General features: G+C 32.1%; 3 protein-coding genes across 3 annotated transcripts; 1 reads left to right on the forward strand and 2 right to left on the reverse strand.

The window, feature by feature from the left end:
* Positions 1-856: 856 nt before the first annotated feature.
* On the reverse strand, positions 857-1,918 carry LOC145045351 (uncharacterized). The gene is made up of 3 exons (XM_078993689.1): positions 1,549-1,918; positions 1,315-1,433; positions 857-1,228 (listed from the first exon to the last, which is right to left on the reverse strand). The coding sequence occupies exons 1-3, from the start codon at positions 1,916-1,918 to the stop codon at positions 857-859; spliced, it is 861 nt and encodes a 286-aa protein (XP_078849815.1).
* Positions 1,919-2,054: 136 nt separating this feature from the next.
* On the reverse strand, positions 2,055-3,425 carry LOC145045352 (uncharacterized). Its single transcript, XM_078993690.1, has 2 exons — positions 2,384-3,425; positions 2,055-2,269 (listed from the first exon to the last, which is right to left on the reverse strand). Exons 1-2 carry the CDS (start codon positions 3,423-3,425, stop codon positions 2,055-2,057), a joined length of 1,257 nt encoding a protein of 418 aa, XP_078849816.1.
* Positions 3,426-11,182: 7,757 nt separating this feature from the next.
* Positions 11,183-11,680, forward strand: LOC145045354 (uncharacterized). The gene has a single exon (XM_078993691.1). It carries the CDS (start codon positions 11,183-11,185, stop codon positions 11,678-11,680), a length of 498 nt encoding a protein of 165 aa, XP_078849817.1.
* Positions 11,681-15,616: the final 3,936 nt, after the last annotated feature.

Genomic DNA, 15,616 nt, shown 5'->3' on the forward strand with positions numbered 1-15,616 from the left:
GCACCAATGCCTACCGAAGGTTATCAAGAGAGATCCCTAGGTGCAACAAACTACCCTGAACTTGGAGTCATTTTCAAAAGGAAGGTCGATGAGATCAAATACTTCATTCCCATGACCTCCATGAATCGTCTTACAAGGAAGAAACTTGAAATATGTCGAACCATAGTAGAAAAATCAAAACACATGATTACCGAAGTCAAGTTCGAGATTTTAAGAAGGATCACCTGGTTGGAAAATATCAGGAAGTTTTGGTGGATTCTGATAAAGTTTCTGAAACTTGATAAGTGCAGAAAAGTTAAAGAGGTCACTTAGGGGGAAATTGTTGAATCATGGAAGTGACCCTCTTGAACTTAGTCTACCGCAACCCTCAAGGATCCACAGTCAAGCCATCATCAGCAGCATCATCCGAAGTCATCTATCCAACCACAGTCTTACTTACGTTACTTAGTGTAATTTTATCTACTTTTCTATAATATTCTCTATTGTCCAGTATGCCTTGCATGGCTACTCTTAGAGATGTGATCCAATGTAATTCTTGAGTCTATATATCAAGGTTGGAAACAACGCTCGACGGTAGCTCGACGGTGGACTAGGGTCAAGGGATTAATCGTCTAGGTGGGGATTAATCGGGGACCATTAATTATTAAGAAAATTATTTAAAATTTTATAAGTCCCTAATAATATAAGTAAATAAGCAAAAAATTTTAATAACAAGTTCAACAAACACAACAAATTATCATCCAAAATAAACATAAAAGGCCATCCGACTCATAATGAGTTCAACAAGCATACCAAATTATCCTACAACAAAGTCCATAATAAGTTTAAGTAGCACAAAATAAAAACATATTTTCTTCTAATCTTCTCCACATACTTCCATTATTTGAACCCCATCCGACTCATATTCGTCTTCTTCTAGCACTTCCTCCTCACTTTCGGACTCAAAATCTTCATCGGAAAGTTCCCTCATTCTTGAACTTTCTTGAGGAGCTTCACTATCATCGGTTGCTAGAGCTTCATTAACCGTTTCGGGGTCTTCTTCAACTACATCATGATTATCACAATCAACAATCCATTCTTGAGCCGAGTATGAATGATTTGCTAATAGCACTTCCATAGTTCTATCTTTTCTCTTTTGGTTTTTTTCCATTAAATTAGCATTGAATTGAACATAAACAAGATTGTTCAATTTGCTTGTCTCCAATCTATTTCGTTTTTTTGTATGTACCTAGAAATATGAACACAACAATGAGTTGAAATGTGATTGATATTTAAATTTTATAAAATATAAATTTAATACTTTATGTTACTAACCCCATCAAACGTGCTCCAATTCCTCTCACAACCCGATGAACTACTAGTTAAAGAAAGAATCCGCATTGCAATCTTTGTCAAATGAGGAGTTGTGCCACCAAATAGTCCCCACCAACTAGCTATAATTTTTGAAACAAAAACACATTATTAATCGATAAATATAAAAAATTTATAAAATATATAACTAAAAATAAAATGAATTAGCCGGATCGAACTCGGCATCGTTCACCGCACAATGTTTAATTGCAAGATCGCAACCAAATCTATCAACTTTTTTCTTGTACTTTGGCAAGTCAATAGTCACGACTTGCCTTTGCATCTCGAAATTTCCACGAAGTATTGTATCAAAAAAATCAAGAACGCCATTCACTATATCAGGATCATATTGTATATTTGGATCCATATAATGATAATACGGGTTCAAAAGATACGACGTTAAATGTAAACTTGAATCTAGACGACCTTTCATTTTTTTGTCTATGATATCTATAATAGGCTTGTAAGCTTTCTCGTTACCACCCAATGATTTGATAATTTCTTCTTTTGCACCTTTAACCTCTCCATAAACAAAACCCATTGAGGGCTTCCAATCCGCATCAACCATTCGAAGGACTTTCACCAAAGGAGAGAACACCTTTAAACATTGTGTCACATCGGACCAAAATTGGACACTTGACACTGTTTTATACGAGGCAATCCCTTTAGGCTTACTGGAAAATCTACATTCCTCCCATTGGGTGCTAGAAAACATATGTCTTAGTTGCTCCTTTTTTTTCAGCCAAACTTTGTAATGTTAGGAAGGCGGAAGCAAATCTCGTGACTCCTGATCGAATAATTTCCCTTTTGTTGGTGTAGCTTCTCATCATCGCCAAGGTTTTGTGGTGAGCGTAAATGAATATGGTTAGTTTCTTTGCTTGATCTAGGATTTTTTTAAACCTTGGGAGTGCTCCGATACCTTGAAGAAATAAACACAATTAAATAACAAAATATAGTAGAAAATAAACATTCTAAAACGAAATAAAGTAATAAATATAATAAATACAACAAGTAAACAAAATAATGTACAAACCTTCAAGCATAAGGTTAATTGTATGTTTTTCATATGATGTCCAAAAAATAGATGGTCTTTTCTCTTTTAGCAACTTTGCCGCCCCCATGTTATTTGTGGCATTATCGGTCACAACTTGAACAACATGCTCGTGACCAACTTGTTGAATGCAAGAATCCACATACTCAATTATGTTTTGGCTTGTATGTGCTTCGTTGGAAAAATCTTCCGAAGATAAAAAAATAGTACCCATCTTCAAATTAACACATAAATTCATAATGCTCCTCCTCTTTCGATCGGACCAAGCATCTTTCATAATCGAGCATCCATCCTCTTTCCATTCTTGTTCGTTTTTTTTCAACAACTTTTTTGTTCTTTCAACCTCATGCTTTAAAAGTGTGTCACTCAAAGCATATCTACTAGGAGGTGGAAGCCCGGTTCCAAATTGTCCAACAACCTCCAACATCATTTTGAAGCTATCCCTTTCAAATGCATGAAAAGGAATCGCACTCTCATATGCCCACCTACTAATATATTTATGGACCGTTAATATTCTTTCTTTCCGGACAACATTGTTAAGATAAACATTTTTTCCTTTTCTTGCATTTAATGCTTCTTCGGGGTTTATTATGTTTGCAAAACAATCCATGGGGCCTATAACATTTGGTGCTTTCAACCCCAAAGAAGCTTCTACTCCATCCACACGATCATTAAATTCTTGTCTCACCTCTGATCTTAAGTCCTCATATTGCATTTGTTTAGCTTTCTTTTTTAACTTCCCTTCATTAATAGAATTTTGACATTTCAATTGATCATCTTTTGTAGAATTTGGACATGAAGATACGTTCCCCTTCACATGAGAAATATGTTGTTTCATTCTAGTAACCCCCCCCCCCCCCCCCCCCCCGCTAAACGTTTTTCCACACAATTTACATTTCAATATATCCAAATTGCTTTTATCCGGGATAAAACCATATTCCCAACCAACATCTTCCGAATTCCGTTGATGTGTATCCACGGCGGTTGATCCCACAGATGGTGTAGTTGAAGCATTAGAAGTCATTGATTGTCAACTGTAGTCATAATCATCACATTAACACATTAATGGTTATCAATCAACCAAACACCTTACAATTGTTGAACATATCTTTACATATTCATGTTAAATGCTAAAGTGATAGAAAAAAACTTAACAGGTTCATATTAGTTCTAAAACAGATTAACATGTTCATATTAGTTCTAAAACATATTCAAAATTGCATGTTAAACAGATTAGAGCTACAAACAAAGTAACTAACACAACAAATTAAACAGATTGGAGCTGAAAACTTGAACTAGAAACATATAAGATTCCAAAGATGCTTAAACAAATTCATCTGATTATAGATTACTTAATCTCAAATAAGACAACATATTAACAGTTGGAAAAATGCTTAAATAGATTAAACAGCTAGAATATGCTTGAAGCCTTGAACTAAAAAATTGATCTCAAATAACACAATAGATTCAACAGTTGGAAAATACGACAACATATTAACACACATACACAACTAATAAAAAATATGCTTGAAGCCTTGAACTAAAAAATTGAATCCGAAATGTAACATATGGATTTCTAGAAATTGCAATTGGTGCAGCTAATAGAAGAATGCGAAGTGGAGACGGGATACTAACCTGAAGGAGAAGTCTTTGGACGAACAGCAAGCGTTGAACAAAGAACAGAAGGCGTCGAAGCCTCTCACAGACCTTTAGCAGGCAATGATGCTCAGACGAACCCAATATGCTTCAGTCTAACTTCCGATGAGCACGATGGCAGCGTCCTTAGAAGAAGAGACCGACGTCGTAATTGGCAAAGAACTTGGCACCATTCGTTCTTGAGTCTGACACAGAGAGAGTTTCAAAAAGAAAAAAAGATTGAATGCGATGGAATTGGGAAAATCGGATGGAACCCTACCACAATTTTTACATTTTGACAATTTTAGCCCCTGAAAGTTTTTAAATCCCGTTGACCTGCATTGACCGATAATCGCGCCTAGACCCGCCTAGATCCGATAATATCCGATTTTGACCGGTTTTGACCAAGTCCGATTAGAGAGGCCGATTACCTATAAACGTTATCAGTGGAGGACTGCCAAGCACCTAGGCGCCGATTAATCGGCCGCCTAGACCGATATTTACAACACTGCTATATATATAGAGCTCATTCTTTCTCAGTTAATAAGAATATGAACATTTTTCAAGTCTATCTATTACATCTTTGTATTGCGCATCTCATATTTCTTCTTACTCTCTAAATCCTCTCGAACATAACTGATAATTACTTCTCTTCGGAGCAAGTCATTCGTGACTTTATCACTAAGCTTGATATCACTCACTAACTTGGTCTGAATGCATTCCATGTTATGAATAAACTTATGTGTATACTTGATATATTACTTGTTGTCATTTATATTTCCTTACGTTTCCGCAACTAACTCTCTAACTATCTAACTCGTTAACTTATTATTGTTGAGCTTTTAGATCCTTTGAGATTAACTATTTCGCAACTATACTTGTTCTAACGTTTGTTCAAGTGTGTCTCAAGTTTTTCTCTCAACACTCACAAATTCTAGATAAATCTCACCATTAATGATGCTTAACTCTTGAACTAATAATATCTAAATCCAACAAAATAATAATATATGTGTTTCTTTGATACATAAGTTATTATATCAAAATATATCAATAACATATTCATTTATAAGCTAATTAGAAATTTATAATGCTTATCTATTAGGACGTTGTCGACACTTGCTAAAAAATCAGAAGTAGAATAGAAAACAAAATCAAAATTAGAGGTTGTATTGATAATTGAAAATAAGAAAACTACCAGGAACCAAGGTTTGCTTTGACATAACCCCTGATTTTCCATTGTTGTCTTTAATTTTTTTTTGTAGCTTTTCTTTAGTGGCGACTTCCACTTACCTCCCCCCTTTAGACTCATTATCTTCTCTTCGATCCAAATCTCGTGCTTGAGTTGATTGAATATATATATATATATATATATATATATATATATATATATATATATATATATATATATATATGTATATATGTATGTGTGTGTGTGTTAAACACCCTTTGAAGCACTTGATCGAATAGATAGAGTGCAAAATATATTTACCATGATCCCTAACTACAAACTATTGCCAATTCACATGTTATATCACTATAATGTATGAGAAATGTTTTTGCAGGATCCAAGTCATCATAGATGGCATTAGTTGGACCAGAGACGGTTAGTAGCGATGGTTGACATAAGGAAGTAGAGCGACTTTTTTTGAAGATAAGGGGGTGAACGAAGCAAGCAAGACTGGGTCTAGCTTTAAGGTGGGATGGTACGATGTAGGTGATTGTGGATGTTTGTAGATGGAAGGAAGTCGTTGGTAATATTAGGGCCAAGGGTGTGATGTAATCTGATAGACAGTGATGGATGCTTAATGGCTAAGGTATGGTGGTGACTGTTTAATTGCTACGATGATGCTATATATAGGAGAGGGCTCGACTAGAATCGAGAGATATTTTTTGTGATCTCGAGAGACTTAAATTAGGTTTATGAGACGGGTTGGGTCAAAATCAACCAAGATCATAGGAGTCAATGTAACTCTGTGAGATACGGTCAAAACCATAGAAAATATAAGATTTTAAAGATAAGTGATTTAATATTTTAATATTATTTATTAATGTTTAGTTGTACTATTAGCTTAATGGTTTGGACGTCTTAAAAAATAATATTATTATATTGAATCTATTTTTAGAAATATTTAGATTTTTATAAGATAGTAAAGATATAGGGAAGGTTTACATGGAAAACAAAAAAACCCTAAAATCATAAAAATACATAAAAAAATACTTAGAGATCACAAATCTTTTTTTTTTTTACTTTATATTCTTAATAATCATAGTGTTTTTTATAAATTCGCTGAAAAAAAAATTAAAAAATCATCTTTTTATTTATTATTTATTATTTATTTTTTATATTTTTGTTTTTTGTTTTCCAAAAAAATTTCAGCAAATTTATATAAAAAGTTGCAAGTTTTAATAATAAAAAATCAAAAAAAAAAAAAAAAAAGATTTGTCATATGTAACTATTTTTAGGGTTTTTTTGTTTTCCATAGAACCTAAACCTATATATATATATATATATATATATATATATATATATATATATATATATAGAGAGAGAGAGAGAGAGAGAGAGAGAGAGAGAGATAGAGAGAGAGAGAGAGAAAGAGAGAGAGAGAGAGAGCTAGTTTCAAGTATTCTAACTAATTATTGTGTGGATATTGTATGCTATCAGAATTACTAAGAGAAGAACTTGTTTAGCAATACGAATATTAATTACTTAGAATACTTGAAACTACTCTCATTTGTATAAGAATGTTTATTGGGTCGTATTCTGTCAAAATGAAAATGAGTGAAAAATGATGTGTGAGAACAAAAATAAATAATAATTAGCGAGAATGTATGAAATTGACGATAACTATGTGAGGTTGAACATATTTACATTACCAAACAACCTATTTTCTTAGTCATTCTCATAGAATACGACTGTCCACACACGTTCGCATAATAAATATTCATCTACATTATAACATAGCCCTATATATATATATATATATATATATATATATATATATATATATATATATATATATATATATATATATATATATATATATATATATATATATATAGGCTTCTAAGTAAATGGACCATTAATTCTTGAAAGTAAATTGTGCTTTCTAACCACTTGGGTTGTGGTGACTTGGTAAGATATATGGAAGATATGATGGATAACCTATTGACTCATGTTCAAATCTTGACACCAATCAGCCCTTGTGGCCATAAAGGTTCGTCTGCAGTGACTGCAGGGCATGATGCAAAACTTCATGTTTGCAACGAGAGATTAGTCGGTGCCCCAAAACTGGTCCGGAAACCCTTATTAAGGAAGTTCGATTTCCAAAAAAAAAAACAATACATTTCTATATTGGTTATTCGGGAATGTAAATATAGAATCTTAAGGTATAATATGCTCCAAGGAACACACTATCACACATGTGGTCACCTTCTTAATAGTGCTTGTATGATTTTGGAAGGATCTTTTGGCTTCTAGTACATAGTGTTGTGAGTCATGATGTCTTTTTGCTTCATATTTCACACATTACTTAGTTTTTATCTCATTTTATTTTATTTTTGTTAAAAACAAATCGTTATCCTCATACTTTTGAATTAGAACTCAAACACGAATTGCATTGTTTATTATTTACATTTCCTTAGTATACATATAATTATTCTTATACGTTACAGATATTAGTATTTTTATGCTTTTGAATTAGAACTCAAGCACGGATTGCATTATTTATTATTTACATTTCCATAGTATACATATAATTATTCTTATACATTACAAATATTAGTAATTTTGTCTTAACGATAAAGAGATAAAATTATACTAACCGAAATCTTAAAGTTTAGTCTAAATATCATATTTCTTATTCTAATCACATTATCATTTTGAGTATCTTTTTATACCTTTTTACTATAATGTTTTATATATTTAACATCTTTCTCTTTAGTCATTTTATTTTTATCTCTTTAATTATATTGTAGTTTAAATATTTTTTGTTTCTTCAACTAATTAATCATTTCTATTATAGTTTTTCATTTATAAAACATTTATCTGTTAATGTCTAGTGATAATATTTATTTAAAATGTTTAGTATTAAAATATGATGTTTTTAAAAAATGACTAACTAAACGAAAAGGTTTTATGGGACAATCTAATCAATAAGTTAAACTCATAAAAAAAGCTAATAAAATAGGTTAACCATTGAAAATATCATTCAATTAGATTAAAATTCAAAATTATCAAAATAATAAAATAACAATAATTTTAAATAATAACATAAATTTACCATTTAAGACGATCTTAATTTTCCTATATGTGGATCATTAAGTTAAACTCATAAAAAAAAACTATTAAAATAGATTAACCATTGAAAATGTTATTTAATTAGATGTGAAAATTATTAAAATAATAAAATAAAAAAAGTTTTAAATAATAATATAAATTTACCATTTCAGATAATAATTTACTCATATAATAAAGTGAATAACCAATTGGTAGGACTGCTTAGAAATGAGACTTGCAATTTATTTTTATAAAATATATATAATCTTCTCTTGGCATTCTTCATGTTACAAAGATTAGTTTAAAATAAATATAAACCTAATGATTTGATAAGCCAACGACTATATTGAACACCGATACATATTATACTCTTATAAAATAAAAACATGAATGCTCAAGTATTAGTTTATACAAAGAGCAAAAACCAAAATAAAGGAAAAGTAAAAGTATTACCAAATTAGCTATGAATACAAGGAACAATGGTCAAAGTTTTAAAATTGGACAAGACCCCACAACAAACATATTGATGATTGAATCCCCTCCAAAAAGCCAGCATGCAATGCGATGGCCCCACTATTTTCCACTCAAAGATTTGCTTCGGTATATGCATTAACCGGTTAATGATATGAAATGGCCCCCCTTCGTGTGGTGCCTTAAGAGTATAGAGCAACAATATAATTTTGATCATGTTTTTTAATAATATTAACTCCCTGATTTATTAATTAATTAATTAATTTATTTGTATCGTGTGTTATTGACTTTTTAAGGATTACAATATATAATAATAACATTGTTTTTTAATTTGTATTATTAGGTTATATACGACAACAGCAAAAAGAGACTCGTGAATTTCATTGGAATGTGATAAGAAGTGATAAATTTCGATAATCGTTCTTTCAGAGAGTAAAACAAATGCATCTCAAGATGATCTCTAAAATGAAGGACCGATACCTTGCAAAAGAGACAAAAACAATAAAAATTAATCTAAGTTTTAATACGTAGTCATGAATAAACCAAATTAAAAATGTATTATGCGGATATGTGTGGATATTGTTATTTTGCGAGATTAACTAAGAGAAAAGATTGTTTTATAATGTGAATACGTTCAAACTCGCATAATTATTGTTATTATCATTCATTCTTACTAATTCTCATTCATACTTGTTCTCACAGATCGTTATTCATTTGTTCTTATTTTTACAAAAAACCGATTATCTAAAACACATTCTGACAATATGTTGACAGAATGAGACTCATAAAAAAAGTTTATACTACCATTAAAGACAATTTAATTAGCAAGAATGTTTAATAATAATAATAGTTATGTTAGTTTAAATGTATTCACATTATTAAACAACCTCTTCTTTTAATCATTCTTAAGAAAATAGAATTTTCCACATACATCGAAATAATAAATGTTTGGACAATACATTTTTTTATTGATATGATTGCATATGACCATCACTTTAATGTGATTATGTCTTAAAATGATAATCACACTAATATGTTGATGTGCTATCACGTTAATAAAAAAATGTATTGGAAACGTTAGTTACTTAATTAAGCAGTAAAGTCATTTTCTTGATTATCTATTATAATATGATGAAATCAATAGCTGATCTTTGTAATTTAAAAAAAAAGATTATTTTTATATTAAAATAAGCTACAAATGATTACAGAAATATGTAATGCAAACATGGGTACTTTTCATATTTGATATATTATTTTATATTGATTAAAGACGACAGCATGAGTAAAAAAAAATGAAATTGTACAAGGCTTTATATCTGTCAATAGGAAATAGAAAAAAGACAAAGCTGAATTTGAAATGTGTTCCCTTGGGCATGTTTGTCTCTCCTGCCCCCTTTTTTATTTGTAATTTGACTTTCCGATACTTTTAAAATAATTTTCTTTTTCACTTTTCCTTGTATTTGTTGAACTATTATCTTAATATAAATATTTGACTTTGTTTAATTAATATATGTCAGTGTCAATATAAATATTTGTTTGTAGTTTCAAATTTGTGGAGCAAATACCGTATGATTAACATTTAACTATATAGTTATTATGCTTATAAGTATTGGACTCAAGAATAATTCATAGATTTAATAAAAAGCTAAAAATATGATGATGTACATACAACATTAAGTTTTAATTAGATGTTTGAGAAGATAACAATCGACAGCTCTAATTATAGAAGTGTTACAAACGTGAAAAACCCCTTAATCTCATACATACACTCACCATATATAATATAAAAAAACTGTGAAGGCTGTCATCTAATCATAAATATGTTATACATGGCCTGATGTGTCTTTTATAATCAATTTAAACTGATAAGGTTTATCAAAACTGGATGGTTATAATCTTTAGGCAAGCTTACATAGCCGCTGTAATAATATAGCAAATATAAGACTGGATTGTCGAACACAAGGAATTTTTTTTTATTCAATTAAAGTTACTAAATATTAATTAAACTAAAACATTAACTAAATGGGAAGGTTGTTAATTAAAAACGACAACCAAAACTAATAAAACAAGGAATAGAGAAACTTATTTGGAAACAAATAATTAAAGGTAATCCCATTTAAATTTGATTTCCCTTATTGTTTTTGATTGATTTTGTTAGCCATATATTTGTAGTGACGCATTTATGTGTCTAGGCCATTTGTATTTGTATTCAGCCCATTTGTATTTTGAGTATATATTTTCAGTGAGAAGGCAATACGGAGATTATGGGAAAATACCGATTATAGCATGGTATCAGACTCTCAACCCTAGCCGATCCAATCTAAGCGTATTTCTTCATTGCCTTCTCCTTCTTCTCGTTCAAACCCTCTGCTTGTTCTTCTCCAACTCTTTAAACCATGGTCATTTCAGACAAGGAAAAAGGTTTTGGTTATTCTACTACTCAACCCATAGATAAAATCTATGGGGTCACTAATATTAAATTGTATGCCCCTCTTCTTTTGGACATGAATCAACTCAATTATGATGCCTGGAAGGAAGTCTTTAAAACTCATTGTCTTGGATACAATGTTTACTATCACCTAGATGACTCCAAGAAATTACCTGATGATACGGAATGGGTAACTGTTGACAACATCATCAAACAGTGGCTTTATGGCTCCATTACACAAACTATTCTTCAATCCATTATCACCATTGATGCTACTACTGCCGGTGTTTGGAAATCAATAGAGGATCTATTTCACAAAAATAAAGAGAACAAGGCCATTGAATTGGATCATGAGTTAAGAAACATACAACTTCGAGACTCCACAACATGGAATACCGCAATCGCATCAAGGGCATCGTTGATCTCCTTGAAAATATTGGAGCCCCGATATCTGATCGCCATCTAGTCACATATGCGATGAACGGACTCTCCGAAAATATGCCCACGCTAAACCCACAATCCGATTGACTGTCTCAATCTCTATACATCCACTATTAACTCGTTCTCTCCTATTCCGCATACCTATTCTCAAGCATTCCAAGATCCTAACTGGCTAAATGCCATGAAAGATTCTCACAACCCTGAAAATTTTAGATCTAAGAAAAGTCTAAATTTTAACCAAGCATAAATGAATTCACAACAAAACTTAATACAATGGAACTTTGAAAACCAAGAGAGCATGCTTATATAAGTTAATAAGTGTATACACTTGTGATAGCTAAGTTGTAATGAACTTTTGAAAGACAAATGAAGTCAACAAGCCATCAAGGACTCAAAGGAGTCAACACAAGTCCAAGTAATAAGTTTATATTCATGTTATTGTATATTACATAAGGATTTCGAGTTAGAGAATGTTGGAACACTATTGAACCGAAAACTACTTAATGGGCTTGCATATGACTGACAACTCATTGTCTAAAGCCCATTAGGGTTGAAAACCCAATCATGTTGGACCAAATCCCTTCTTCTTTGGTCCATTAAGACCGAAATCTCTCTTTTGTGAAGGATTTGAGTGATTTCGGTCAAATGGGTAGTAAACACTATCCTTTTGGCCGTAAACTCTTTCATGTATACAGTAAACTCATTCCTTTTGGCCGCAAACCGCTTTTAAATATCTTGTTATCTTATCCATATTCAGCTTCCCAATGTGATATGGTAATGTTACCAACGAAAACATCACCTCATCTCTTATCTTTACTTCCCATATAAGTCATAACTTAGAACCATTTCTCATATTTCACATACACAATAAATAGAAACATCTTCTTTTCTCTCTCAAATAGCAAGCCATAGTTCCTTCCTTTCTCGAGAAATCAAATACCAAACTCACTTGGAAACAATATTTGAAGCTACACACTTAAGATACTATTGTAAGTATTCTTCATATTATTTAGTATTTAAGAGAAGCTTGTGTCATCAAAACAAATTTATTCACACATTATTATGTGTTTAATACCACTCGCCTCGGAACACGATATTCTTCCCGCATACTAGCTCGAAGTCACCATTTTAGCTCATTATCTAAACCACGATCACACATAAGGTGAGTTCATAACCCCATATTTTTCCAAGATTTTTCAATGTTTTTAGGGGGGGGGGGGGGGGATACAAGTAAAACACAAGAAATATTTTGTTTAAAAATATAATTTACTTATTATGTTTTCTTACCGTTAATATGTATTTAAACGTGAAATTCATTAAATTAAAAACTTATATACTATAATATGTATGGTTTATGGAACGTATGAAACTATTTTACAAAGCTCAGATTATAACACAGAAATAAATTTATAAACTATAATAGGTATGGTTTATGGAACAAAGGAGTTATTTTACAAAAGTTATATGTTAATTACGAAAAGGTTTTTCGCTTTATTACTAGTAAATTCGTTGAAGCAATTTATGAGACACCTTTTCGTACTTATCTAAGTACCCATTAAAGTCTTAACTTATAACCAAAGTCTCTTGTATGGAGAACGTGAGTTTGTGTATATATCTATACGGGATTGAAAATCCCGCACCTGAGCTGCTTGGAACAGCTAGGCCGGTAGGCCTGTGGCGACGAATGTCATAACTTTCTGACGCTTGAAGAACGTCGTGTAGGCTATTAGTCATATCAGTATGGTTATAAGAACTCACAAGGAGAAAACAGCGACATATTTACGTAGTAATATACTTTTTTAAACAGTCTTAAAGGGTATTAGTTTTGTGATTACTTAGCATATACATCAAGGTTATATAAAATTAATGTCCAGTAGATAGTGGAATGTGTGATTTCCGCCTTACTTCCTGTTCCTTGTTTGGTTGTGGGCTTAGGGCAGATTCACTCATTCGACTGTCTATTTGACCTCGATTATATTCAACTCGTATGTACTAAATGATCATAGGAGGGTATTAACATCGCATCTAGTTTACAGGGTAAACACATCTTCAGCTAGTTTTATTTATAAATAAAACTAGGTATCATCAAAACTAAGTATGGTAATTATACTTGTACTTTTCCGTCTTGGAATGTTTAAGACTACAATTCAGTTTTACGGGAAATTTAGGATTTCTAGGATAAACATCATTATTAAAAAGTAAACAGTTTACAATTCAACTTTCTGAAAATAAATGCGATTATTGACTGAAAACAATGTTTTACAATAGAGCAAGTGCAACTAGGAACATATTTACAAATGGTTCAACACTTATTTACAAATTAGTATAACATAAAGGACCCACAATTGTTAATTCTATAGTTCCTTAGTTTATACATCCGAGTTATATATAAATAATATCCGATAGGCAGTGGAATATGTAATTTCTGCCTTATTTACTGTTCCTTGTTTGGTTGTGGGCTTAGGGCAGATCCACACATTCAACTATCCATTTGATATTAGTTTATATATAACTAGTATAAACTAAGTAATCATAGAAGGAACTAGTATGGTCACATTTCTTACTAAGAAAATATAGGATTTTTTGGAAGAACAAACGAACTTTTCCAAAGAATAAAGAATATACTTTCTATAGCAAAAACTCTTATGAACACACCAACTTTAATGTTGACACTTTTTCAAACCACTTGTATTCTCAGGAAAGTTAGTAGACAGTTACCCTCTCAGGCATTGCGAAGATGAAACATAGTAGTATTACGTCTTGTCTTTTGCTATAGTTTTAATGTAAATCGGGCAATGTTTTGAACACAATGTAAATTATATATTATCAATAAAATGGTTGTTGTTGCTTTGATTACTATTATACAATTGTTGTGATACAGTACATGACATCATCCACCTCGAACGTTTCCGGCATCCAGGTTTGGGGGTGCGACAAAGATGAATACAATGCACTTATTACTAGCGGAACTTGGGTACTTGTACCTCGGCCTCCCAATGCTAATGTTGTTAATTGTATTTGGTTGTTCAAAAGAAACTTAATGCAGATGGATCTCTTGCTCGCTACAAGGTACGATTGGTTTCTAATGGGCATGGTTAGCACCCTGGTATTGATTGTGAAGAGACTTTTAGTCCGGTTGTTAAACAGGCCACCATTCAGACTGTTGTTAGTCTGGCTATATCTCACCATTGTCCCGTTCATCAGTTGGATGTGAAGATCATTTTCTTCATGGGCATCTTTAGGAGACTGTATACATGCATCAACCCCCGGGTTCCGTGATTCTTTAACTCCTAATCACATATGTCTCCTCCAACGGTCTCTTTGTGGTCTTAGACAGGCCCCACGGGATTGGTATCATCGCTTTGCTTAGTTTATCACCCGATTCCATTTCATCAACAACAAGTCAGAATCGTCACTATTTATCTACAGAAAGGGTGATCACCTTGCATATCTACTTTTATGTTGATGACATTGTGTTGATTGCTTCTTCCATGAGTCTCCTTCAGCAGGTCATTTCTGAACTTCAGTCGGAATTCACTATGACCGATCTCGGTTCTCTAAACTACTTTCTTTGAATAGAAGTTACTAGAGACGAACATGGAATGTTCCTTTCGCAACAGAAATATTCCTTTGAGATTCTTGATCAGGTAAAGATGTTCAACTGCAAACCAGCCCACACACCTGCTAACACCGCAACTAAGTTTGATGGTACCAGTCAACCTGTGTCTAATCCGACACTTTATCGCAGCCTTGCTAGTGCTCTCCAGTACCTGACATTCACCCACCCAAACATATCACATGCTGTTCAACAAGTTTGTTTATACATGCATGACCCTCGGGAGCCACACTTTTTGGCCCTCAAGCGTATTCTTTGTTACATTCGAGACACCATTAATCGTGGATTATAGTTATATACCTCTCCATTGCAAGGTGTAATCGCCTATTCTTATGCAGATTGGGC

Source organism: Lactuca saligna, chromosome 5, assembly GCF_052625555.1.
Source record: "Lactuca saligna cultivar CGN05327 chromosome 5, ASM5262555v1, whole genome shotgun sequence".
Taxonomy (NCBI): Eukaryota; Viridiplantae; Streptophyta; class Magnoliopsida; order Asterales; family Asteraceae; genus Lactuca; species Lactuca saligna.